This window comes from Vespa mandarinia, chromosome 4 (assembly GCF_050613455.1).
Source record: "Vespa mandarinia isolate Hongniang chromosome 4, ASM5061345v1, whole genome shotgun sequence".
NCBI lineage: Eukaryota > Metazoa > Arthropoda > Insecta > Hymenoptera > Vespidae > Vespa > Vespa mandarinia.
This window is the reverse complement of record NC_140813.1, coordinates 1410346-1436605: the sequence shown is the minus strand read 5'-3', so window position 1 is coordinate 1436605 and position 26260 is coordinate 1410346. Positions and strand designations below refer to the sequence as shown.

The window sequence follows — 26260 nt, the reverse complement described above, 5'->3', positions numbered from 1 at the left end:
AATGGCATAGACTGTATGATGTATATCTCAATATTCTAATATTATAATATTCTAAAACAAAGCATCATCTATTTGACTAAAAAATGTTTTTATTATGCAAATGCGATTTAAACATTTTGCTGCAATTTTTTAAATAATATTTTTTAATGAAAATTCTATTATTTTATAGAATCAAAAGAAAAGCCACTTAAATTGCATTGAACATTATTTTATTACAAACAAGATAATATTATAATAATATAATTTCTTAACAAATAATTTCGTTTGTTTATATATATACATGTATATATTAGAAATTTTGTCTAAGATATTTTTTCATTATTACTTGATAATTATTTAGCATACGATTAAATTATGCATCATGTGCTAAACTACAATGATGTTAATATTGTATCAATGTATAAACGTATAAATGTGTAATATTCTTGAATATATTGAAAACAAGAATATGTACGTCCAAATGAAATATGTGAAATATGTTTTCTTTTTGTGTTGATTATCAGTTTCTATTTCAATGGTTAACCAACTTCAAATAACGTTCATATTTTTATAAAATATTACTCGTTGTCATTTTATTTACTACATTATTTTGTAAATAGTCTATAAAGTGGCAGAACGTATTTTTCATCATTATACATATCAGTAATTACTAATCAAATAATTCTATTTTTAGCTATATATATATATATACATCTAAAAATTTGTTAAACATTATTTTAATCTATACAAAAATAATATTCTGAAATATGATATAATTCTATATTTAGTAAAAGGAAGTAAATATCTTCAAATACTAAAGTACAAAATTAAATGCTCCCTTTTAATTATGCTTTGTGCACTTAATTTTTATGCGAAATAATTTTTTGCTCAAAATATAAACACGAAATTCACATCTTATGTAACTGTATTTTATTCAAATGAAAAAATAAATATTCAGAAAGAACAAATCGTAACTTAGTTAGTTTCTAATATTTACAAATATATATAATGATATTTTTCCATATTATTTTATCTACAAAATATATATAGTTTCAATTTTACAATTTTTTATTATTTTTGTTGTGTATTATCCGAGATAGTATCAGGGAATAAAGGATCCCAAAAACCTGTAATAATAATACCTTATAAATACTCGTGTAAGATGTATGATATTTTCATACATCTTACATTAATATGTCTGTAAAGATTCAAAAATATATGTATATATGAAAATAATTATGTAAATTATATTTATACCTGGTGGTGTTGCTTCTCTGGCATAATATACATTTTTGTGACGTGAACATTGATTTTTCCACATTTGTACTTGTTTGTCAGAAATACCAGGTTTATTTTTATAATACTATGAGAAAAAAATTAGTATACATTTAAAAATAATATTACTGAAATTGAATAATTTTATACATATATTTTTACAATATGAACAAAGTTACTTAATTTTCTATTACTATCTATAATATTTTACCTCAGCACATTCCCAACAACTCCATTTTTGACTTTTTACTTTATCATCTTTTTTAGTTGATTTATCTGTATAGATATATTCATGGTCATTTTTTTTCTTATTTTCAAGCCTATAAATTAAAAAATTGTACAATAATATAAATTAATAATGTTTGTTAAAAATTTTCTTGAGTAAACTTAATATAATACGCATTATACCTAAGTAAATTTTTATTTATTTCTTTATTTACATTATTAATATTATTCTCTTTCTGAGAATTTTCTTCAAAATATGTTTCATCATCACATGTATATTGAAGTGGATTTAATTCAATCTGTTTTGTACATGCAATTCCCTCATAATTGTTCTTTTCAACAAGTTTTTGTTCTGGTTTAATATCTTGATGAAATGTCAAGCACTTTTTTTTTATATTATCAGTATCCATCTCTGGAGATAAGAAACCATCATCATCAATAACAAAATTTGGATTTTTTGTTGAGCACACTTTATTTTGCATTTCTATAGAATTATTACAGGACAGAGCAGTTACTTTTATATGGTCAGTCTTTTTAAGTTTTCGTTTTAACTTTATCCGACTTCCACTTTCTAATTGTACGTGTTTGTAATCTGGACTACTTTCTATTACATCCTTGAATATCGCCTCATTTTTATCATTATCATTTAAATTTATAATATCAATTTTTCTATCACATATAGCTTTACTTTGCATTATATTTTCTATGGAAGATTTACAATTGAATAGAAATCTTTTAGATTTTTTTATTGTTACATCTTTCTCAAATTCTTCAATAGAAGTTAGAGTAGTATTATCTACCTCTTTTTTAATATTATAAAATGGAAGTGTTGTTTGTCTTAATTTTTTGTCATCTGATGTTGTATGAAATTTATAATATATAGGACTTCCTTTGTCCTTCATTTGGTCCTTTTTAGGACTAACTGAATTATCATTTGACTGTTGTTTATTTTGATGAGCTTTCTTAAATAATTTTTTTCTGTTCTTCTTATTACATTGTTTATTAACTACGGGAGTATTACAGACAACAAAAGGAGAACAATTATTAAAAGATATATTGTTTAAATATTGTTCAGATGTCATACAATTATCGCCAATATTTTGTTCATTATAATCTGATTTGTTATCAGTTTCCATAGTACACGGAATAATTGTATTGTCACTATTCATAGAAACTTCATTTTCAGAAATCATATTAATAGATTTTTCATCTTTTCGCATAAATATTGGACTTTCAGGTAAAATAAGATTTGTTGATTTTTTACAAGGAGATTGATATATAGTGTCATCAATATCTATATCCCTGTCAAACAGAGATTTTTCTAAAACGTCATTACTTTCTTTCATAAAGCTTTCATTTCTTTTTCTATCACTGATTACTTCTTCATCGGATAGATTTTTTTGAAACTTGAATTTTGTTAAAAATTCAACATCTTCAGTAAATGTGTGTATAGATTTTAAACTAAAATAAATACAATAAAATGTCATTTATTATTTACAATATTATAATAAATAAAACAATTCTAAAAAATCTATAATCTTCAAATCAAATTATTATGTATAAAACAATACATATACTTACACATTCTCTTCCTTCCATGCTTCTTGAGTTTCTTTGTGTATAGAACTATCAACTCCATAGGTCTTAACTAAATCCAGATATTTATTCCACAATTCTATAAAAAAATTATGCAAAAATGAGATATTTTCATTTCTTTTAATAACGTAACCTAAAGGATACATAATATTATAACATATATAAATACAGCATAGATGCGCGCGCACACGCACATACATACATATATACATACGCACGCACAATTATAAATACATGATTAAATATAAATGATAACTAAAATAATGTTGAAAATCAAAGATTAATCTTAGTGCTAAATATATAATAAAGCAATGTCAATAGATTACAAATAATAGATATTATTATGCGAATATAAATATTATCATTATCTATATAATAAAAATATTATATTAAGACAGAATAATGAGAAATTTAAACGGTATTGTTTTGAATATATATTAATTTATGTATATTAAACTAAGGAATCCCTATAGATAACAAAAAATTGATACAAGTTACAAATCTTTTTTTATTATAATGAAAATGAAATATATTTACTTACTTTGATACTGCTCGTACGCCTTTTGTAAGATTAGAGCAAAGGTCTTGGTAGCAATCTCAGCGGTTTCATTTTCTACGGAATAATTAAGCCGTGGAACGCTTGACATCATTGTCAATGCTTTTTATGAGGTTAGGTATTGTTAGGCAGTTCGATGCCCTCTTTATTTTCTTTTCCACGGAAGATCGTTAATTATACCGTTATAATTTTATTGTATACATCTGTTTCGTGCTGAACATATAAACGAACAAATTCATCAAAGGAAACAAAAGATATTTTATTATCTAGGTTTCCTCAAAATGTTTTCGATACGTTGGGACGCCTTATCTCTCGATCGCAAAGCGATCCGCCATGTTTCTTCAACAGATAGGGCATTACCGGCAATGGATGACCTAACCTCAGATTCCTTTAGCTGACACACATTTGTAGGTTGTCTCTTCAATCTGAAATGTTTGTAAGTATTATTATTAATTATACGCACTTTATTTCATTTTAAAAATTGTTTCATAATGTAATTATTGAAATAAATACATTCGGAATGAAATATTGAAAATTTAGATATATATTTATGTATTACAATAATTAATTTGTATATGATTGGATTTATCCAAGATTATATTTTTTTATATTATTCATATATTAATATATAATAAATAATTATTATTTATTGTATTTGAAAAATAATAATTCTCTTACTTTATTGGCAAAAAAAAATTGTAAATTGCACGTCTTTATTATGCATATATATATATATTTTTTTTTTCATTATGTACAGTAGATTTTGTAATGTAAATTGGAATTAAATATTTACTCATATCTTAAAAATGCTTATATAGTCATTTCTTAGAGTGCATCCAATCATTCCAAATACTGCTTGTTTATTAAAAAAAAAAAAAGGTAATTTTTAAAATAAACTTAAGATACATATATAAGTAGTTGACTTTCTTTGATGTATACTTTAATTAAATGAAATTGTTTTTTATAGTAAGAAAATCATAATACCAATAACATTAAAAGGTAAATCTATGTAGTAGTATAAAGAACACTACTTGTTTTATATATACTATAGTACTGTAGTACTGTTATAGTATTATCAATTTTAGTAACATTAAATATGTATGAAATTATATATGTATAGATCAATATCCATTAATAAAGATTCTGAAATGACTTGTTTCTGCTTCGATTCTATTTCTATTTAATTTTAAAATAGTAATTTAGACCTTTTTCAATTTTATACAAAACGTACTTTAAAAAATGTGCAACACTTTATGTACAAGCAATTATGAGCTAAAGGCTGTTTGAGAGGAAGTCGAGGGTTGGAATAGGTTATGTTCCAGGTTGGTTGATAATTTACCTGGGGGTCGAGTGATAGAAGGGGAAGGATTACAAGTTTCCAAACCATAACATGACATAAGTGCAGACAGTGCACTGCGTACACCGACTGTTGCCACTTGTGACCATCTACCAGAACTCACTGCATCGTCACCTGCATATACAGCATGTGCATCAAAACTTGCCACTGGAACCATCTTTGTATCTGTAAAAAAAGAAATAAGATTAACAAGATCATGATTCCATGAATATAATTAATTAACTAACCTATAGAAGGTGGATTCAATATAGGAATATGAGATTCCAGCTGCCCACTTGGTCTTGTATTTCCTGCAAGACGTAGTTCAGCATGCAGATCTCCTAACAGTTGCACTACTTTTGGATCAGTCTATAGAATAATTGTAAGAATTTGATAAAGAATCTTAATTGTGGTAAATGATTTAAACTTATATCCATTTACCTCGTTGTCTGATCGCAATGACATAAGATCTTCAACACGAATTGGCTTCCCTTGATTTAAGGCATTTGTGAGAATGCTCAGTTTTCGTGCAAGAGTATCTTCTGCATTTCCTTCTAAGATGTGTGAAGTAATATCTCCCTTTGGATTAGTAGATGATTTAATTGGTGGAGAACTATTATAGTAGTATGATGATGGAGAAACCAAAAAAGGACCACTCTGATTAAATAATCCATCTCCCCCATAATGTGATTCTGTACTAAGACGATTTGCATGGGAATTGTAGCCTGCTTCCATTTTCAACCGTTTAGAAGACCTGAAATCAAATCATAATAATATCAGGATTTTATAATAAATTAAAAGATCATTGCATAATTTTGCATAGATCATTTTTATATATGCTATTGAATATTTTTAATATATATGTTAGCATACAATTAAAAAAAAAAATATATATATATATATAAAACAAACATTCTTATCATAAAATATTTAAATTTATTTAAAAATTAAGAATAGCAATAGCTAATCAATACTAAGAAAATTTCTAAGCATTCATCAACTTGAAATATACTGTATTCAAATATCAATAATTATTGATTAATTATTGATTGCATTTCAACTAGTTCACATGAATATATATTAGCTAAACCAAAGTTGCATATATAAGAAAAATAACAATATAAATATTTTAACATAATATATATGTGTGTGTGAGTAATATAATGCTTTAATTTAAAATTAAAACTATTAAAAAATTTTTTAATGAATAAAATACTTTATAGAATAAAAACATAAATAAAATGGTATTATATTATATGCATGCAGATAATAGTGATCATGCAAAGATGAAAAATATCTGAAAATGTACATAATGAGTAAGCTTATGTAATAAACCCCAATATACATATATATATATGTATATATTTAAGTAAAACATACAAGTAACATAATATGAATGTTAAGGACTCTTGTATATTACTTATATAAATTTTTTCTTTTATTTAAATAAATATTTACGTACTTAATTATATTTTATATAAATCAATAATAATTTATTTTAATTAATTACTCTCTATATAAATTAAATATAACAGAGAAAAATTTATAACAGATTTCATTTGTAGTAATTATTGACATGTGTATAATAAATTATGATGAGTGTGTATACATGTATAATGAGAGTACACCTACATAAATTAGATTGTTATCAAGGTAATGGAATTTAAGCAGTTTACATTTTAGTTAGGTAAATGAAAGCATATGTACTGTTACAGGATATGTATATTCTGAAATAAATCATGAATTTGGACACCCTCGGTGTAAATGTATATTAACGAATTTGGAATATTTATTACCTATGTAAACTTTTATAAGTGCTACAAAATTTGTCCCTCTATCATTCAGCCACAATAATTCTATTTCCTGAAACATAATTTGTGTTTGTTAGAATTAATTGCCAATTAGTTGTATATTGTGCTTACATATTTCATATATATTTTATTTATTTATTTATTTTTTATTATATTTCAAAGTATATGTTGACATCTGCTAATTCCACAAATAAATGTTAATCTCTTCATTATATTTTATTTAATTTAATAATTTGAAAATGAATGAATTTTTACAACAGATCAATATTTAGTTTTTCAAACGAAACATATAATTGTAATCATCATATCATATATCTCAAGTGACAAAAAATTAATTGTTATCTGATTATATTTTGATAATAGATTTTTAACAAATAAGCATAGTGGGTGTTCTTTCAATGATTTATCATTCCAATAGATTTGCATTGTACAACAATTATTAACTACAAGTATTGATCAAGTGATTTTAAATATAATAACTAAATTAGTATTATTTGATCATACTTTATGAAATTTAATAAGAATAAAACATATATATATATCCTATAAAAAGGTATAAACAATCATTTTGTTTAAGTAACTTTATTGTCCTTACGATGTAATATTAATAAATTTCATTATCAAGTCAAAAGTAATTAAATACGAAATTATTTATCAGATATTATTAGTTTAAGTTATTGATAAATAATTGCATGTACATGGTTTTAAAGACACTGTTTTTAGTTTAAAAAATAATGTAGTACCTGATATTTTTTTTTTTTTTTTTTATTTCATAAAACTGACTTATATATAGTAAATTTAAGTTAGGTTGTGAATTTAATGTTGTATCTATATGATGCTACATATTATTTACACCTAATAAATATAAGAATTGATTATAACAATACTCAAATTTATTTCGTTCTAGAAAAGAAGAATCTAAATTACATAAATGTATATCATAATACAAACAGTATTATATGGCAAAGCAATACAGATTATTTAATTTATGATTTAATAATTTATTAATAAACTATCGAGATATATATATATATATATATATATATATATATATATATATATATATAAAGATGGTCCTTAATTTGAATTATAGAACAATGAAAATTTTTTTTTTTAATTGTCTATATTATTGGGGATTGTTTTCATTTTTTGAACACCCCCATGCTTAAATATAAGAATTAACTTAATTTAACATTTTTTTTTGAAAATGTTAGCATAAATTAGTTATCATTTTAAACAAGCAGTATTCTCTATAAAAATGCTTGTCTATAAATTTTACATTATCTTGAATATTACTGTAAACTTCTTTGAAGAGAGAAATATATTGTTTTATTATTATTAGTTTTGGATGCTCTTCATAAATGCTTTTATATATATTTAAATAGATTATATAACAATCAATATATATTTTGTGACTTTGGAAATAAGAGAAGTATAAGAAAACATACAGTCAAAACTTACTATATACCTTCAAAGAATACGATTCTTTTCTGTTATCCTTTATTCTCTTATAATAATAATAATAATAATAATAGTAATAATAATAATAATAATAATAATAATAATAATAATAATGATAATAATAATAATGATAATAATAATAATAATTGTAATAATAATAATAATAATAATGCATCCTTACATGACATGTACAACATTTTAAAAGAAAGGAGATCCTTGGAAAATTAATAAAATTTGTACCATTGTATATTTGAATCTGAAACTATACAAAATGCTAAAACATTATTTTATTTTTATAGCAGATAATATCGTTGGAAGAGGATAAACACGCTTTGATGTAGACATTGTGGAATTGGTAGAGAAAGTAACATATACTTTGTTGTTCTCGCTTATATAATAAAAAAATTTCTATTTCCCAAGGCCCCAGTGTGTTCTTTTAATCAACACTCATCCTGTAAAGATCACTATTATAAATTTAATAAAACAAAATAAAACGAAATAAAAAAAAAAAGAAAAAAAAAAGAAAAAAAAAGAAAAAAAAAAGAGAAAAAAAAAAGAAACGTAAAAGGAGACTACAGAGAGTTAAATCATAAATTATTTTAATATCATTAAATATTCACTCATTGTCCACAAAAATATTGCATAAAAACACCTTTGGGTATCTAATAAAAGTATATTACAACAATTTAATATTATTTTACATTGCAGTGACATACATTTGAAACTGGCAAAGATATAAGTTTCATTATAAGAATGGTACTATGATAAAACACATGCAGAGAAAATAAAAATATTAACAGATGTTGTTTACCATTCGTATATCGAAACTTATTATAGTTGTTTATATATAGTACAAATTAACGAACTGTTATTACAGTTTTAAAGAATGACCAATCAAAATATAGCTGGTTTATAAATGTAAATGAATAAATTGGCATAACATAAATAAAATTGATTATCAAAGATGTTAAGATTAACAACTTCCATTATATATTCATATGTAATCCTAACATTATGCACTCCCTGTTCTTGATCTTGCAATAAGTTTTTGCAATCCCTCGTTGATTTAAACTAAAAGGACTTTACATGTTTCAGTCCATCTGCCCAGACGCGCATATATGTATATATATGCATATATACGTATATGCGTGTATATATATTTATATATATATATATATATTTTTTTTCCCTATTTCATACTTATTATTATTTAAATTTTACTTGTTCATTGGTGAAAAATAATAGTATGATATCACTTTAATATTATAGCTTTTATAACGTAATATTCAATTATAATCGAGTTGACTAAATTATAACTCGACTATTTCTGATTTGAGCTTGAAGAGTATATTTACAAACATATTACTGATATATTTAAATCTTAGCATACATATGCAAATTATGAATGTATATAAATTTATTGGAATAACAGCAGTGCGCATATGTCACTATTTAAGCACTCTGCATGTAAAGAATATTCATGTATGCATATGCATGCCCATACACGCATAAATTCATATATGTACATATTTAATCATATTTGGTAGTGAAATAATTAATTGAAAAAGATATTTCTTAATTTTTTATAAGAAACATTTTGTGACCATAATAGCAAAAAATGGTAGTTTTGATCACAGTAAATTGGGAGAGATACAGATTTTATATAAAGATATAGTAAATGAACTAATTTTCATAATAGGCGAGCACAAAATCTTAGGATGTGTATATGTGTGTAACAGTACCAACGCCATATTCCAAATCACTATATTATTAAATCATGTAATGCATAGCGACATATAAAAGTATTTATATAAAAACGTACACATTTAATGAAACGTTCATTGCAGTCCCCTGTGTATTTCTAAATTACACAGATCTTAAATCATCTAAAAGTAATCTGCAAAATGAAGAGTGCTGGCATCAAATATCTCTGTAGCTCTGACCTTTTTTTTCTTTTTCTTTTTTTCTTTTTTATTTATTTATCTTTTTCTTTTTTATCCCTATCTAAAGGCGTCGACTTCTTTGGTCATTCGCCGAGTTCTGACCTTTAAATAGAAAGCAACGTCGTATATGTCCACATACTTATTTTATATCGATCTTCGATAGTATTATTGTCGCCTTTAAGCGACTTAAGAAAACTAAAAGAATCTCATTTATTTACTAATTGAAATTTCATGCAAACGAGCGAAGCGAATGAGGTACTACACATTTATATATCATCCTTTCAAATTATTCTAGTAACATAATTTGCTAAGAGAGAATAAATGCCAAGCATAACTGCAGTACACAGCCAGCTATGTGTGTGTAAGCAATTAATTTCTGGTAAGTTCTGGAACATTAATTGTCTCTCTAGAACTACTCACCCTCCAACGTCTGATATATCTTCAATGGCCCTATGAGGGCCTCCTCTATTTGGAAGAGCAAGAAGAGGCACTCTTCCCGCAGAGCTCTCATGTTGATCCCGTAACTGACGTTTTCGCTTTTTGCTCCACAATTCATGACAATCCTGCCATGTTGGCAACTGAGGTGCTGGCATCCTATTTATAATACGTATTAATATACGTATTGTAAGGATTAATTATAAATACAACTAATTTGAAAAAAATTCGATGTGTATAAGAAAAACGTACTGCTCAGGTTGGACATTTTTCAACCAATTACTTTTCAGTGCATCGGCTGCTGTTATTCGTTTTTCAGGATCTAACTCCAACATTCTATCCAAAAGATCCAATGCTGGTGCTGGCATAAAAGAAAACTCTTCTCTTAAACGACGTCTGTGTGACCTTTTTGGTTTAAGCGTATGCCATAAGGGTAATTTTATGACAGACGGCCAAACAGCTGGAGTGGGTGTACCACAGATTCGGGAAATCATTTCTAATTGCATCATTTCAACATTTGCCTATTTGAAATGTTTTAGAAATTATATAATTATTTTTATAAATTTCTATGCGTTTCTATGTGTATTATTACCTGAAATAAAGGTTTCTTAGAAAACAGTTCTCCCAAGATACATCCACAACTCCAAACATCAATAGCAGGCCCATATCGTTCTTCGCCCAATAACAGTTCAGGTGGTCTATACCATAATGTGATAACTTTATTCGTATATGGTCTTTGTCGATCTTCTGCATTATAAAGCCTCGCTAATCCAAAATCGGCTAGCTTTACTTCTCCTCTGAAAGATACAAAATTAATAAAATAACATCTTGATCATCGAAGTCAAATATTATACTGACTACTATTCCAATAATACGTACTTATTATTCATTAATATGTTAGAACATTTGATATCTCTATGCAAGAAATTTTTGCTGTGACAATAATTTAGCCCATCTAGTAATTGCTTCATGATACTGGCATTATTCATTTCATTAAAATCAACCATGCCAGATTCTAAGAGTCCCATTAAGTCGTGATCCATATATTCAAAAACTAAATAAAATGATCCCTTATCCTATAATATAAATATATTAGTAATGTATAATATAATTTGGTTAATAATACAATATAATACAAAAATAATAACATAATGGATTTCTTAAAATATTTAGAATTATCATTAATCAATTATGAGACGATATACCTTTCTAAAATCTAAAGCATCTTGCTTATCAGTCACTATTTCTCGAAGATTAACAATGTTCTTGTGATTTAACTGCCTCAATATCTTTATCTCGCGAACCGCTGTTATAGGAAAACCTTCCTTTTCATTTTCTAAGCGAACTTTTTTTAAGGCAACAAGTACACCCGCTCGCTTATCTTGAGCTTTATACACTTGGCCGTAAGTACCCTCCCCAATCTGTGCAATAACTTCAAATACGTCGACGCAACGCTCGCCCCAATCCTTTCCACCAGAGGCAGACATAGGAGTGTGACAATTTCGTGAACCTCTTCTTTTTAATATTTTTGGCCTCTTCAATTTTGGCTTTGGAGTTATACGTTCGATTACATGTTGTGGTGGTGTCGCATTTGGATCTTCTTCTCCGCTCAAATCTTCAGATCCAGGAACGACTAAAATATAAATATAATCATTGTATTGTATTTATTAGCTTATTTATATTTTCTTTTGATGTAAATATGAAAATACTGACCTGGTGGCATTGGTAAATCTTTGATGCTCTTTTTCTGTGGTGGTTTTGGAGTTGAAGATGGGAATTTCATTTGTGCTTTACTGGGTGGACTTGGGGAATGACTAGGAGGTGAATCTATATTCTCCAAATCATTTTGATTAATACCAGGTGGTAAAGGTAATCTTGATAAACTTTTTGTCTTAAACGCTACAATAGGCGGCTTTGGCGGATCCACGGATTTCAAAGGAACTAAATTATTTGGTGAATTAAATTTGGACATAACTGTATTTGGTGCTGGAACTGGAATAGGAATAGGTGGTGGAGGAACTGATAAATTTGCAAGAACTGTTGGTGGTATTGGTACAGGAATAGGCACTGGTACAGGTACATGTGACAAGCCTGATGTATTTCTAGTCTCAGGTTGAGGCAGTGGTGGAGGTTGTGCACTCATATTAGCTGGAATGCTCGGACTATTTGTAATAGTAGCATGGCAATTGTTGGATACAGACATTGTAGGTGATGTACGCACAACGGTGTGAGATGGTGCACTGGTCCTTGGCATAAGATTTGATGGTGCATTATGTGTCGACAGTATCGGTAAAGGTGGAGTTCTTCCTGCTAAATTATTATCTTCTGTGACCGGAACTGGAATGTTAACAATATCAAGAGATTTCATTGTTTCATTTGATGATTTAGATTGTTCTTTGTGACTTAAAGATTTGCTTTTGTTATCAAAGCTGGTTTTATTTTCAGACGGTCCAGTACTTGAATCTTTCTCATCTGTGCCTTCTATAATTTGAACCTCATCTTGATTAACAGCTTTCTCCTTTGCTGCTTGTAACTTTTTATATGCCAATTCTCTCATATTTCTATCTTTTACAAGTTCAGCAAACAAACTAGTTTCACTAATTTTTGCTTGCACCCTAAGATTTCTCGCAGTAATACTAGTTGGACTTCTGGCTCTTGACCTATGCGGAGATGGAGAAGGAATCCTCGACGGACGTGGGCTTTTTGATTTATGCTTTCTCGATGATTTATGTGATTTACTAGGAGAACGTGATTTTTTAGGACTTCGACTTCTTCTTCGTGAACGCGACCTTGAACGCGATTGAATTTTCCTACTCCATCGTCCAGGACTACGAGATCTTGATCGAGAAAGTGGTAGAGTTAACCTAAATAAATAACAAGTAGTGACATCATATACATATATACATATATATGTACGTATGATGTATGTATGTATAATAATTACACATATACAAAATAATCAGTATTACCTGCTCCCAGTAGGACTTCTAATTGATCTTGATTTTCTTTTATCCCTTCTATCTTTTTCATGATGTCTATACCTTCGATCAGATCCTCCTTCCTTCCTTCTACGTTTACTTGCAGAAGGAGAGGTAGGAGGATCACCCCTTCTTCTGTGACTTACAGGACTCGGGCTAAATTCTCGCCTTCTTAATGTTGATGGACTAGGACTATGTCTTGTTCTATGCAACATTGGACTAAAATCTCTTCTTCGTGCCGGGCTATGATCTCTACGCCTTGCTGGACTAGGACTATGAGGACGCCTACGAGTTGAACTGGTTGTTGCATTAGGACTAGCAGGACTATGTCTTGTATGTATGTTGGGACTATGCTTTTGCCTTTCTGGACTGTGCTTTCTTGTAGATACACTTGTTTTGTTACCTATAGGCGTTGTTGCTCTAGGTGGTAATAACGGTGTATGCGGTGATTCTGTTTGTCGAACAGGTGAAAGAGGCGGAGGTGTAACATTCCTAGGTTGCCTTAACAATTCAAGTTCTACATCGCTAAGACATCTTTGCTCCTGAGGAGTAGCAGGTGATATAGGAGAAGTACTATCCTTCAAAGGTAAAGGTGGGGATTCAGACCAAGTTTCAACTGGTTTTTCATGATCTGGACTAATTATAACTTCTTCGGTTATATGATGAGGACTAAGACTGTGAGAGCATCGTTTAGATTTTCTTTTCTTCTTTTTTCCAATACTAGATGAAGGACTTAAACTTCTTTTCTTCTTCTTTTCTCGTTTGTGTTTTTTCTCTTTCCTTCTCGCATAACGTCTAGATTCTTCTTCATATTCTGGTGTACCACTATGCATACTTGTTGCAGGTTGTTGTTCGTTTGATGAATAATGTCTGTTAGAATGTCTATGCTGTACTGGAGGAGAAGGTGAAAGACTAATCGGTGATGCTCCAAGAGTTCGTTGAGGACTACTTCTGTAATACCTCCTTTGCAGAACAGTTTCAGGTACATCTCCGTCTGTATAACTATTACCTCTGCTATCCTCTGATTGAATTTCTCCTGCTTCTGGTTCTGATAAATCTTCACTACTTACATCAGAATATTCAACCAATGGTTTTACAATAGAAGAAGCTACAGTTGGTACACTTTCTAAAGATTTGTCACGTGATCTCTTCTTCTTCTTTTTACCAGAACTTTTACCCTTTCCATGCCGTCTGTGTCTACTTTTATCAGAGCTTTCGAAGCTATGACGATTTACATCACTGCCTGCACTACTTCTCCTCCGTGATCGAAATCTCCCATTACGTTCTCCTCTTTCGATGTCACGACTGCTAGGCATGTCACCTTCTAAAATCAAAAATATCCGTACTTCAGAAGTAGCATAACGTAATAACATCAATTTTTTTAACGGGTATGAAACTTACTTATTAATTAATAAAAAACATTATATATTAATAAGCGTAAAAATAAAGCATGATTATGTATTATATACATATATTTATAAACTAGTTATTTTTACAGAAAATTGATAAAGGTAGAAGATAGATATTTAAAGATATTTGGTACAAGATCATATAATTTTGTGATCATAATATTAAATGTACTATTTATTATACTCTTTGATTTGTATAAAACAAATGCTTGAAAATATGTTTTGTTCAATGAATTTGTACACATCATTCATATTTTTTATTCTAATTTTGAATATATTTAATTTTTAATGGTATAATTCTTCAATAAAAAGATTTTATTGTTGAACATTAATTTAATCCAAAAATATGAATTACTCAATCAATTAGTATAATTCTACAATATTAATGATTATGAAAAATTGATTTTTTTTTTGCTATGAAAATCGAAGACAAAAGGTATCTTTAAATTTATACTACATACTTCTCCCCTTTTTTCTTTTTTTTTTTTTTTTTTTTTTTTTTTTTTTTTTTTTATTTCTAAGTCGATAATCACGTATAAAGAACTTACACGTTATACACACGCGAATGTATGAGAGCTATAAACACACAGGTGCGCGCGCGCGCAGTGCACTTCGACATCATATTGCGGAAGACATCCATAGATCAAAGCCATCGACTTTAATGACTTTTAATGTTATACAAGAGTCATGGAATTAGTTGTAAAACATATTGTACCCATAACACTAGTTATCCAGTTTTCAACAGTTACATCAAGAACACGGAATTTTTCAATCGACGAAGGACAGCCGCCATTGCGAAGAACTGAGTGGCAAGGGAGTTGCCCGATTTTCACGAAGAGGAAAAAAATACTTAGACAAAATTTTACAAGGCATAAATAACACATTAGTCGATTATATTTACTCACGTGTGATATAAACCTTGTGATATCAAGTTGTATGTTGAGATCCTTTTCATCGGACTGATCCAACGTAGCGATGAATATAACAGCTACATTCGTTGCTTCGTTAAAGTTTTAGCACATATTACGTAGGCCACAGGTAAAATCTTATAAGAATGTATGCCTATTGCAACGATTTAATCTTTAGACAATCATATTTTTATGACTTTAATAGCCGATGCATCATATCTCATGTATTTTCTTTTGGATTGTATTTGGTTTTATCATAAAGGTAGCTCGAGTAAGCAGAAGCCATTAACCATTAGCATGTCCTTGCCTGACGTAACAATAGTAAAGTGCTGCCACTGCATTCCAAATTGCGGCGGAAACACGAAACATATGCGAATCTCATCTGATTGGCTGAAATAAAATTGCATCATAATAAACGATTACAAATTTAGAACATGAATCTACCACGAAAAATATATTTTACGTATAAATAAATATGTTGTAATTTATCGAAAGATTTATCGATATGTTAGAAAAAGAAAACTAAAATGTTTAAAACTAGAAACATTCAAATATTTCCATAAAAAAAACTATTCTGAACTGTTAATATTCTTTATTCATATGATTGCTTCCTTTAACGTCACATTTGTGTAATTATAAAACTTATTATGTATATACTTTTATCTTTCTTCTTGTTAATTGTATTGGCAATTCTTTATTTGTATGAGTCATATATTAAGCTCGCTTTTATATATATATATACATATATACATATACATATATTAGATATTTATTTCATTATGACAATCGATTGAAGTTGGTACGAATTAACTTTATAATATACGCATTTATAATTAAATGTTATCATTTTTTATAAAACAACATAAATTTTTATAATAAAAATTCAAGAAAATAATCTTCAACCATGCAATTTTATAATTCTTTATATTTCATACATACATATGATGGCATTTAGAAATCCCTATGCAAAACTATGAATAATCACATTTTTATAGAGCACACATGAAATGTCGTATATATATATAGATAAAAAGTTCATATTTCGTAGAAGTGATAACAATTGCATGTTCTCTCTTTTTTTTTTTTTACCGTACAAATAAACATTCAATCAACGTGGAGCTATAGTAAAAGCTTTAAGAACTTCATCATAGATTAATTCTGATTCGTTGATGAAAAGAATAGAATGTCGAGAACCAATAATATTTAAGAACCGCTACGTAGTTGTAGATTGTGATGATTGTTATTGGTCCATGCAAATAATACATAAAAATATATTTGATTTGAGACTCAATCTGGAAATATGTAATAGAGGAAGTATAGCGGATGTCGTTGCCCGAAAACTGTAGTAGCGTCCGTGGTGAGAAGATATATTCTCTTCTGGTTATCCATTGTGGTTTCTTCGACGTGTTCGAGTTAGTTCAATACAGATGTTGAATATTTTTACGAATCATTTTTTTTCTTTTTTGATTTAAGTGTTAAACGTAAGAACTAATATATATTTTCAAATTACGAAGGAGAAATTAATTGCAACATAAGCGTATGGTATACGGCTGAGAAAATTACATCACGAGGAAGGCAGCAGGTTGTTTGGCTAGTTCTTTTAACCATCACTTGTCATATATAAAAAAATTTATTATTTGATCAGAAACAATAATAATTCTAACGATCCTTCGCTGTAACTTTATACGTTAGTTTATAATCTAACCTTAATCATGTCATATTTCGTCTAACGTAATGAAGTAAAGTTGAAAGTTTTTCGATTAAAGTATAATATCAGAAAAAGGCGCGTTAATTTGCATTGACATGATTATTTCATAGTATCTTTTATCATATGTCTTTTATTTTATTTTATTTTATTTTCATTACACATTGGACAAATAAATTCTGTATTATTTAGATGTTATCGTTATTGAAATATTTTTTAATTATTAAAATTTTATTGTTGCACAGTATAATAGTATAATAAATAAATATATATTATTCCAAAGAGTATATTTCATAATAGTAGTTTTCTCATATATGTATATAATAAATATTATATAAATAAAATTTATTCCTTTAAAATGTGGATCTTCTTCAGTATTGTAATAGGTTTAATTGGTTTAATTTCAGAGTTAATTGAAGATATGGATTCGTTGACATATGAATTTTAAACAGCTGCTTTTAAAAATGTTCATCTCCTATCTTATTTATAAATCATCCTATTAGGATATTTAATGTCATTGTAATCAGCTGTATATAAATATTTTTACAATGTCAACCAATACTCAATTCTCAAATCTTTCTCCGGCCATAAGTCTGCCTAATATGTCAGTACCGCCACCATCTGCGCCAAATTTATCTGCTCCACCTCCAAATTTAACTACTATAAACACCTCTGGGAGTTATCAACATCGTTATACAAATCATAGAGATGGAAATCGTGGTTTTTTTAAACCATTCAGACCATATCATGCCCCTAAAGTTGTGGCTGGTGGTCAAGATACTTTACAAGATGAATTTGATGGAAAAAGACTTAGAAAATCTGTTATGCGAAAGACTGTCGATTATAATTCCGCTATTATTAAAAGTTTGGAGGTAATTCGGAATTAACATAACAAGATATAATAGTAATGGGCGATGTATAAAATTGATATATGCATAGAGTTGATAAATTTTTATAAATATAATATATATATATATATACTATATTTTATATATATATATATATATATATATATATATATATATAAAATACATATATGTGTGTATTTTTTATATACAGAATCGTGTATGGCAAAGAGATTATAGGGATAGACGTGCTCTTCAACCAGATGTCATATATTATCCTGATCTTCTTCCACCTCCAAGTTATGTTGATAATCCAATTAATGCAGTCACTACAAGATTTGTAAAGACTGCAACAAATAAAATGCGTTGTCCAATATTTTGTATGGCATGGACACCAGAAGGTAGACGTTTAGTCACTGGTGCATCAAGTGGCGAATTTACCTTGTGGAATGGTCTTACATTTAATTTTGAAACTATTCTTCAGGTATGCTATAAGTAATGAAATCAAGATTCTCCCCATTTAATGAATTACATATAAGATATGCAAAGCACTTTATTAGATAATTGAAGCATTTACTTGATTTTTGAAAATTGAAAATTTTATGAATTTATCAAATTGCATATTAATTTGCGGAATTAAGAAAATTATTTATTTATATCATGACAATCTGTATATCTTATATGCACATTTGAGTTACACATTTGTATCATAATCTTTTGCATGTTTGTTCAGGCACACGACAGTCCTGTAAGAACAATGGTTTGGTCACATAACGAGAGCTGGATGGTGACAGGAGATCATGCAGGTTATGTCAAATATTGGCAGAGCAACATGAACAATGTCAAGATGTTTCAAGCACACAAAGAAGCAATTAGAGGACTCAGGTATAGCATCCACCTCATTAGTCCTTATGTCTCTTGCGCCACTGTTATTAAATCATTCATCTTTGCAGTAGGTAGGATATTGACAGTGATTATCATTTTCTTCTCTTTCTTGTTTTATATCATTTATAGAAAAATAATAATAATTATATGGGTACATAGGTGATTTCATAAAATGTTTCAATGGGAAATGTTGAAAATATATCATTGAGGATTATTTGTTACAGAACAGTGTTTTAATTGAAATATGATCATTTCAATGCAGAATTAATTAACCAACATTTTTGCCTTCATATTAGAAAAAAAATAATAAATGAAATTTATTATATCAGATTTATTATTCAGAATAAATTGTTTCTTTATAAAAGTTAATTTGCAATATGAGTAAATATGGGATGTGTGCTATAGTATTCTTTATTATCTTGATTCCATTACCCTTCAATTGTAACTTTTTGTGAGCATGATGTAAAATTAGTAAATATTGTCAACTTTGTTTACAAAAAATACATTTGTTCGTTGACAATTCATATTATTAGGATATTAGGGTCATCTCTCTTTTTTTTTTTTTGACATCTGATAAAATCTTCAGTGTTTGATATTATCAATTAGATGTGGTGCAGGTATGACATACAGTCACAACATATTAGTTCTTTACATTTCTCGATTTAAGGAGTTATATGGTTAGGTTATTATTGGGCAAAGATGTATATTTTACATTTATAAATAAAAAGAAAAACAAATATATATACCACAGTACCTAGCTGAGATTCCCATTGAATAATAATAAAAATAAAGATCCTCTGTCCTTTACATCATCCAAGTTGCGATAAAATTGAACAAAGATATTGCAGTAATGCATGGCTCTGTTAATAAAGTACCTTTTCTTTCATTTATGTCACTTGTGCCCTTTTGCAAAGGTGTGTGTGTGTGTATAATTGCATTAGTGTGTATGTACGAATTAGGGAGAGGGAGAGAGAGAGTGAGAGAGAGAGAGAGAGAGAGAGAGAGGGGGAGTAACAGAGAGATATAATGCAATTAATGTACATATCAGATATTTTTTTTGTACAATAAATGTTAAATTTTAAACAGAATATCGATTTGAATACATCACCTGGCAGTCATGTGGCATAAGAGTAGAATTTTCTTTTTACAAGATTAAAATGATTCACCATTTTACAAGTGGTAGATCTTGCTTGAATGCCAGATATGACTGTTGGAGATGGTTTTTTGTTTATTTACAATATTTATACATAAACATTCCATTTATCAATGATGTCTGTCTGTTCCTTAAAGTGCGTTTGTAGTAGAAATGCAAATTTTACACAACTTTAAGCAACTGCTATATCTATAACCCGAAAACTAAACCAAAAACATATTTCATTTAGATTTAGTTAGGAGGTACATTCTTGCCCATATCGTTGGAAACTTTTTCCGTGGAAATTTACTAATACAAATTCACAGCCAAATAAAAATATCAAAGAAAATAATTATTGTAGTATATGGAAGTTTTATATACACATATCTTTGATCAGATTACAAACAGATTAGATATAATTATTATCAGATTATAAACATATTAGTTATAAATTATTTGCAAAGATGTTTCGTTTAAAAGAGTAAACCTTTCTAATGCAATGTTCATGTGCATGTGTAGATATATAATCATTGATATTTTCTCTACAGTGAAAACAATAAACATTAGTTCATAGTATTACTTATCTTATTTATTTCATATATGAAAAGAGTATGCATGTCAAATATGATTCAATTAAGAAATTGATAATACATTTTATTAGTTTTTACATTAGTTTTGGTGGCAGCAAATGAAAGTCTAGGATATTTCTCTGAAATTTTGCTACTTTTCCTAAGTTTTTTTTTTTTTTAAATATGTACAAATAAACAAGCAAATATCAAATTTCATAAAAAACATTATTCACTTATTGATAATTACTGCATTAGCTTTTAAAATGATATTGATATTTATTTAAATTATTATAGCTAATATAATTATGCGGATTCAGTTCTATAATGATATATATTAAAGGGAACTATTCAATATATAATATGTTATTTAAGAAATAAAACAACAACTATTTTATATTTGTAATAGTTTATTGTCCATTTGTAATTCTTGTGTTTGGGTGGGTAGTTTCAGTCCAACGGATCATAAACTGGCTACCTGTAGTGATGATGGTACTGTCAGGATTTGGGACTTCCTACGCTGTCACGAAGAACGAATTCTTAGGGGTATAGTTTATATATATATATACACACGTTTTTTTATAAGATTTTTAAAAATTAATTATATATATGTTATATATACATAATTATATATATGTATAAAATTTCATACAGAAGTTGTATTCTTTTTGTTTGAAATTATATATTTTTTTGTTATTTTAGATATAATGTTAATACAATGAGAATTATTATATTTTTTGTTCAATAAAAATGGTGTAATTAATGCTTCGAAATCAATCATTTTTTTTTATTACAGTGGTAATTTATGATATTTTTGCCTATAGGTCATGGTGCAGATGTGAAATGTGTACATTGGCACCCTCAAAAAAGTCTAGTCATCTCAGGAAGCAAAGATAATCAGCAACCTGTGAAGCTTTGGGATCCAAAGAGTGGACAATCACTTGCCACCCTACATGCACATAAATCAACTGTAATGGATATCAAGTGGAATGAGAATGGTAATTGGCTAGTGACTGCATCGCGAGATCATTTGCTTAAATTATTTGATCTCAGAAACCTCAATCAAGAAGTCCAAACTTTTCGTGGTCATAAAAAAGAGGCATCTAGCGTTGCATGGCATCCAAGTCATGAGGGACTTTTTTGTAGCGGCGGTAGTGATGGTGCAATACTCTTTTGGCATGTCGGGTATATAAAACTATTAACAATTATTTATTTTTCAATATACTTATAATATTTCTTCTAATACATGTCATTTTTTTTTTTATTGTACATTAGAGCTGACAAAGAGGTTGGTGCAATAGAACAAGCTCATGATAGTATAGTATGGACATTAGCGTGGCATCCATTGGGACATATTTTATGTTCTGGTAGTAATGATCATACTTCTAAGTTTTGGACACGTAATCGACCTGGTGATCTCATGAGAGACAAATACAATCTCAATACATTACCTGCGGGAACAGCAGGAGTTGATGATCATGAAATAGGTAAGTTAATGATCAACATGATAAATGTATTGATTTGTTGCCATTGATCTTACAGCTTTAAGCTACAATAAAACAAAGGAAATAAACGAACAAATGTAGATTGTATCATAAGCTAATTCTTTTATAATTTGTTACAGCTGATGAAGCAGCAGTAATACCTGGTATGGGACCAGAAGATAGAATTAATGCTGATGGTGAGCTAGAAGATAAAAGTGGAGAAATACCTGGATTGGATTTAGATCATGCAGTGGACGAAGGAAAAAAATTTACTAATAAAAAAGTTCCATACAGTAAGCCAATACCTAGAAATTTCCAAGCTCAATGGAATGAAATGGAAGCGGAAGATATTGAACAAGTAGAAGCATTAAATGCTTTTGTAAATCAATTGATTGAAACGACACCAGGAGCTGTACCATTGAGCGAACTTTCTCCTACCGCTATTATATTATACGGAAAAATGATACCTGTTGAACGTAAGAATATTATCTCATATGAATTTTATTGAATCTAATTTTTTCTTTAAAATTGAACTTACATCGTCTTAATAATATTTCAAAGATATTAATATTCAAATATGATTTACAGCTGGTTCAAAATTGGCGGAAGCAATTGGTAAAGGAAATGATGCCATAAATAAACTAGTATTTTCTGGGGAAATAGAAGAATTAAGAGATGTCGTGGGTCCATTAAATAGCGTCGATGAGACGGAAGATTATTTACAGGATGAAGGAGAAATAGATTATTCTAAAGTTCCCGATATTGATCTACCTCCACCCTTACCTAGTTCTAAATTTGCACAAAATCCAGAATTACTTAAAACTTTAAATCGTGGTGGAAAAAGAAAGTTCGACCAATTAATTGGTTGGAGTGATGGAGGAGCTAGTGATCGAACTTCAAAAATTCATCAACCAGTATTCGGTGGTGTTATTACCGATGATGTACAATCAAGTGATGGGGAGACCAGGTACAGTGCCAGTAAATCGAATGATAATAGTTCCTTCCAAGGTCAAGATGAGGATTTAAGAAGGATTGCACACGGAGATTCGAGAAGTATGCAACGGGGTGACGAAGACTTAAGATATAACACATCTAGTGGACCTGGTAGACCAGGATCTCGATCGGAATATGATATAAGAAGTAATTATGGAGACAAAGATTTTAGAAGTATGAATTCGCAAGGATTTCTCTTAAAAAAATCTTCTGAAAACGATTTGTACGATGATAAGGAACGAGATGGATCCCGATGGGACGATGAAAAAATTATGAGTAGTAGTTCTAGAAAAACGGATAGTAATTTTTCAAGCAGTAATTTTGATAAACGTGATAATATGCAATTAAATATTGGACCTGGAATGGGTAGTAATATGTCTCATATAGGGAATAATATGTCCCACCTACCAAACCATCATAATATGCAAAATATTAATCCTAATATGCCACTACCAATTCCGAATCTCGTTCAGCATCCAAATATGCCTCAGCATCCTGGTATGCAAAATAAATTGCCTCATGGAAATGTTCAAGGAATGGATGGTCCAATGCCACATATGATGCATCATCCTGGTATGCATCCTGCTTTTGGCCCGAATGGACCACCTCCACCAGGAGGCTTTGGTCCCAATTTTAGACCTCCTAATGGCAACTTCGGTCCAAATCAACATTTCAGGCCAAATCCTATGCCACCGTTTGGCCCAAATCAAGGTCCACCTTTCAACAGCAATTTTCAAGGAACACCTAATTTTCGAGTACCCAATTCTGGACCATCTAATTTTGATCGTCCTGGTTTCGGTCCAAATTTTCGAGGACAAAATGTCGGCAGTCAAAATGCACCCAATCATTTCAATTCCAATTTTGGTAACTTTGGTTGTAACAAAAATGGACCTAATCGTGGAATAAATCGTGGACCTAACGACAATAATATGGGAAGAAACGGATATAATAATCGTGGCAGGGTACGTGATAGTGATCAGTCAAGAGGTACGAGAGGAAGAGACAATTATTGAAGTTATAATATAAACAATGTGTTTACACTCCAATTATATCAATGAATTACATTCTGCCCATGCAAACGAAAATCGTACTGGTTGCATCGGTGTTATTCAACATTATAATTTTGCCTAAATGATGATGCATCATAAGCAGTGCCGTGTAATATACTAATTCATGTTGGCTGCATTATAATGCCTTACAGAAATAATTGAAGCATTCATTTGCTCATTTACGATTATGACTTGCATCAGTGAGGAGTGCATTCGTCATTATAAAAAAAACTTTTCTTTCCGTAATTCATAAATTTGAATAACTGCAGAATTAAAACTGCTGGTTCAGTGATTTATGGAAAATTGAAAATTATATTAAGGGTGGATAAACTTATGTACAGGATATCCGCATTAACAGCATAATATATGTTCACCTGATCTAAATATTCACTGATGTATGAAGAATACAAATTTATATATATATGTAAATATATATATATATAATATTACATAGTTGATATCAACAATAATATTATGATAAAGTGACGTTTACAGCATTGGTATGAAGAAATTTTGGTTCTATATGAATAACTTCCGAAATCATGAAAATAACAATGACATGTTGCCTGTAAATGATTTAATCAGCGAATGTGTGAGAAAAAACAATTTACTTATTCATTATTAATAAAATGGAGTAAGGCATAAGAACTTTTCATTGAAAACATTGTTCCCATACTCATTTGTGCAAGTAATGAAATGAGATCTCAAACTTGATAATAAAAAAAAGTTTAATAATGGATACAATAATAATATTTAGCGAAAATATATAATAATATGCATTTACTTTTTTAAATCTGTTAAGAGCACTGCAAACTAATAAATAATAACTAGACAAATTAAAAAAATAACAACACTTTTGTGTACTTTATTATAGAAAAAAGACAAAGAAAAGAAAAAAAAAAAAAAAAAGAAAAGAAAAAAGAAAATACGACTTGCAAACTCGTTATTAAATTATTTGCATACTTCACAAATAAATGATGCATTAAGAGCTATCAAAGCGACAAATTTCTAATAAAAATCTGAAACTGCGATCTTGCAAAAATAATTGAAATTTTATACAGTAATTCCTGTATATTCAAAAGCATTTTCCCAAAGTATTTCAGGCATTATTGTATAAAATTCTTGTATTTTATTATCATCATCATCATTTATTATCATAATTATCATTATTATTATTATTAGTATTATATTAACTGTAATATATAGCTTAAAATTATTTGAATTAACAAGTTTTAGTTTATATTTCTAATTTATTCTATTTCTTAATTTATTCATTACTTCTTGCTCGATGCTTGTGTGGACATAATTCAGCAACAGGTATGGACATAATTCCATTATGCTACAACCATAATTGCGCTAGAAACGCAATAGGGAACACTTGTTCCCATTATACACCTACTGTATCCGTATATAAGATCGAGTAGATTAATCTGTCTTAACACGCAACCAAATAATTGAGATAATGCGTGACAGAAATTTTTTTATTTAATAAGGATAATAGTACATCTAACAAAAGTAAGAAAAAATCCAGATTATACTTCTCGATGATCTAGCTTGTTAAATAAGAAGAAGAGATTTAGAATTAGATTTCGTAAATTTATTAATTATCATTAATATTATAGTGATAATTCTTTTATAATTTTTAATGCTAATCGAATATTATTTATAATTTTTGTATAAATATAAATA

The 26260-nt window shown here is 28.5% G+C and overlaps 3 protein-coding genes across 10 annotated transcripts; 1 reads left to right on the top strand and 2 right to left on the bottom strand.

The window, feature by feature from the left end:
• Positions 1-892: 892 nt before the first annotated feature.
• On the bottom strand, positions 893-3759 carry LOC118447223 (uncharacterized). 2 transcript variants are annotated; one of them, XM_035878906.2, is made up of 6 exons: positions 3617-3759; positions 3061-3154; positions 1663-2940; positions 1466-1574; positions 1237-1342; positions 893-1106 (listed from the first exon to the last, which is right to left on the bottom strand). In XM_035878906.2, exons 1-6 carry the CDS (start codon positions 3723-3725, stop codon positions 1051-1053), a joined length of 1752 nt encoding a protein of 583 aa, XP_035734799.2. In that variant the 5' UTR covers positions 3726-3759; the 3' UTR covers positions 893-1050. The 2 variants fall into 2 exon arrangements, with proteins under 2 accessions (XP_035734799.2, XP_035734800.2); XM_035878907.2 differs by lacking the exons at positions 893-1106; positions 1237-1342 and having other exon boundaries at positions 1695-2940.
• A 2-nt stretch (positions 3760-3761) lies between these two features.
• On the bottom strand, positions 3762-16262 carry Cdk12 (Cyclin-dependent kinase 12). Of its 6 annotated transcripts, none has more exons than XM_085656333.1 (12): positions 15910-16258; positions 13587-14919; positions 12331-13481; positions 11823-12250; positions 11497-11693; positions 11210-11414; positions 10870-11138; positions 10603-10776; positions 5409-5721; positions 5216-5336; positions 4971-5153; positions 3762-4056 (listed from the first exon to the last, which is right to left on the bottom strand). In XM_085656333.1, the coding sequence occupies exons 2-12, from the start codon at positions 14909-14911 to the stop codon at positions 4052-4054; spliced, it is 4371 nt and encodes a 1456-aa protein (XP_085512459.1). In that variant the 5' UTR covers positions 14912-14919; positions 15910-16258; the 3' UTR covers positions 3762-4051. The 6 variants fall into 6 exon arrangements, 5 of the variants coding, with proteins under 5 accessions (XP_085512459.1, XP_035734789.1, XP_035734790.1 ...); XM_035878896.2 differs by lacking the exon at positions 3762-4056 and adding an exon at positions 15553-15806 and having other exon boundaries at positions 4749-5153; positions 15910-16262; XM_035878897.2 differs by lacking the exon at positions 3762-4056 and having other exon boundaries at positions 4749-5153; positions 15910-16261.
• Positions 16263-17220: 958 nt separating this feature from the next.
• Wdr33 (WD repeat domain 33) lies at positions 17221-25429 on the top strand. Of its 2 annotated transcripts, none has more exons than XM_035878904.2 (9): positions 17221-17494; positions 18025-18489; positions 18677-18946; positions 19196-19347; positions 21494-21591; positions 21870-22230; positions 22321-22532; positions 22670-23005; positions 23118-25429. In XM_035878904.2, exons 2-9 carry the CDS (start codon positions 18166-18168, stop codon positions 24533-24535), a joined length of 3171 nt encoding a protein of 1056 aa, XP_035734797.1. In that variant the 5' UTR covers positions 17221-17494; positions 18025-18165; the 3' UTR covers positions 24536-25429. The 2 variants fall into 2 exon arrangements, with proteins under 2 accessions (XP_035734797.1, XP_035734798.1); XM_035878905.2 differs by having other exon boundaries at positions 17254-17324.
• The last annotated feature ends 831 nt before the right edge of the window (positions 25430-26260 follow it).

Bases quoted from the DNA above. Each gene is read 5' to 3' on its own strand.
- LOC118447223 (XM_035878906.2), bottom strand. From the start codon at position 3,725: ATGATGTCAAGCGTTCCACGGCTTAATTATTCCGTAGAAAATGAAACC. The intron at 2,941-3,060 runs GTAAGTATATGT...TATTTATTTTAG, and splicing joins GCATGGAAGGAAGAGAATGT to TTTAAAATCTATACACACAT. The intron at 1,575-1,662 runs GTATAATGCGTA...TTTAATTTATAG, and splicing joins ATAAATAAAAATTTACTTAG to GCTTGAAAATAAGAAAAAAA.
- Cdk12 (XM_035878896.2), bottom strand. From the start codon at position 14,911: ATGCCTAGCAGTCGTGACATCGAAAGAGGAGAACGTAATGGGAGATTT. The intron at 13,482-13,586 runs GTAATACTGATT...TTATTTATTTAG, and splicing joins AGAAGTCCTACTGGGAGCAG to GTTAACTCTACCACTTTCTC. The intron at 11,694-11,822 runs GTATATCGTCTC...TTTATATTATAG, and splicing joins ATGCTTTAGATTTTAGAAAG to GATAAGGGATCATTTTATTT.
- Wdr33 (XM_035878904.2), top strand. From the start codon at position 18,166: ATGTCAACCAATACTCAATTCTCAAATCTTTCTCCGGCCATAAGTCTG. The intron at 18,947-19,195 runs GTATGCTATAAG...ATGTTTGTTCAG, and splicing joins ATTTTGAAACTATTCTTCAG to GCACACGACAGTCCTGTAAG. The intron at 21,592-21,869 runs GTATAGTTTATA...TTTTGCCTATAG, and splicing joins CGAAGAACGAATTCTTAGGG to GTCATGGTGCAGATGTGAAA.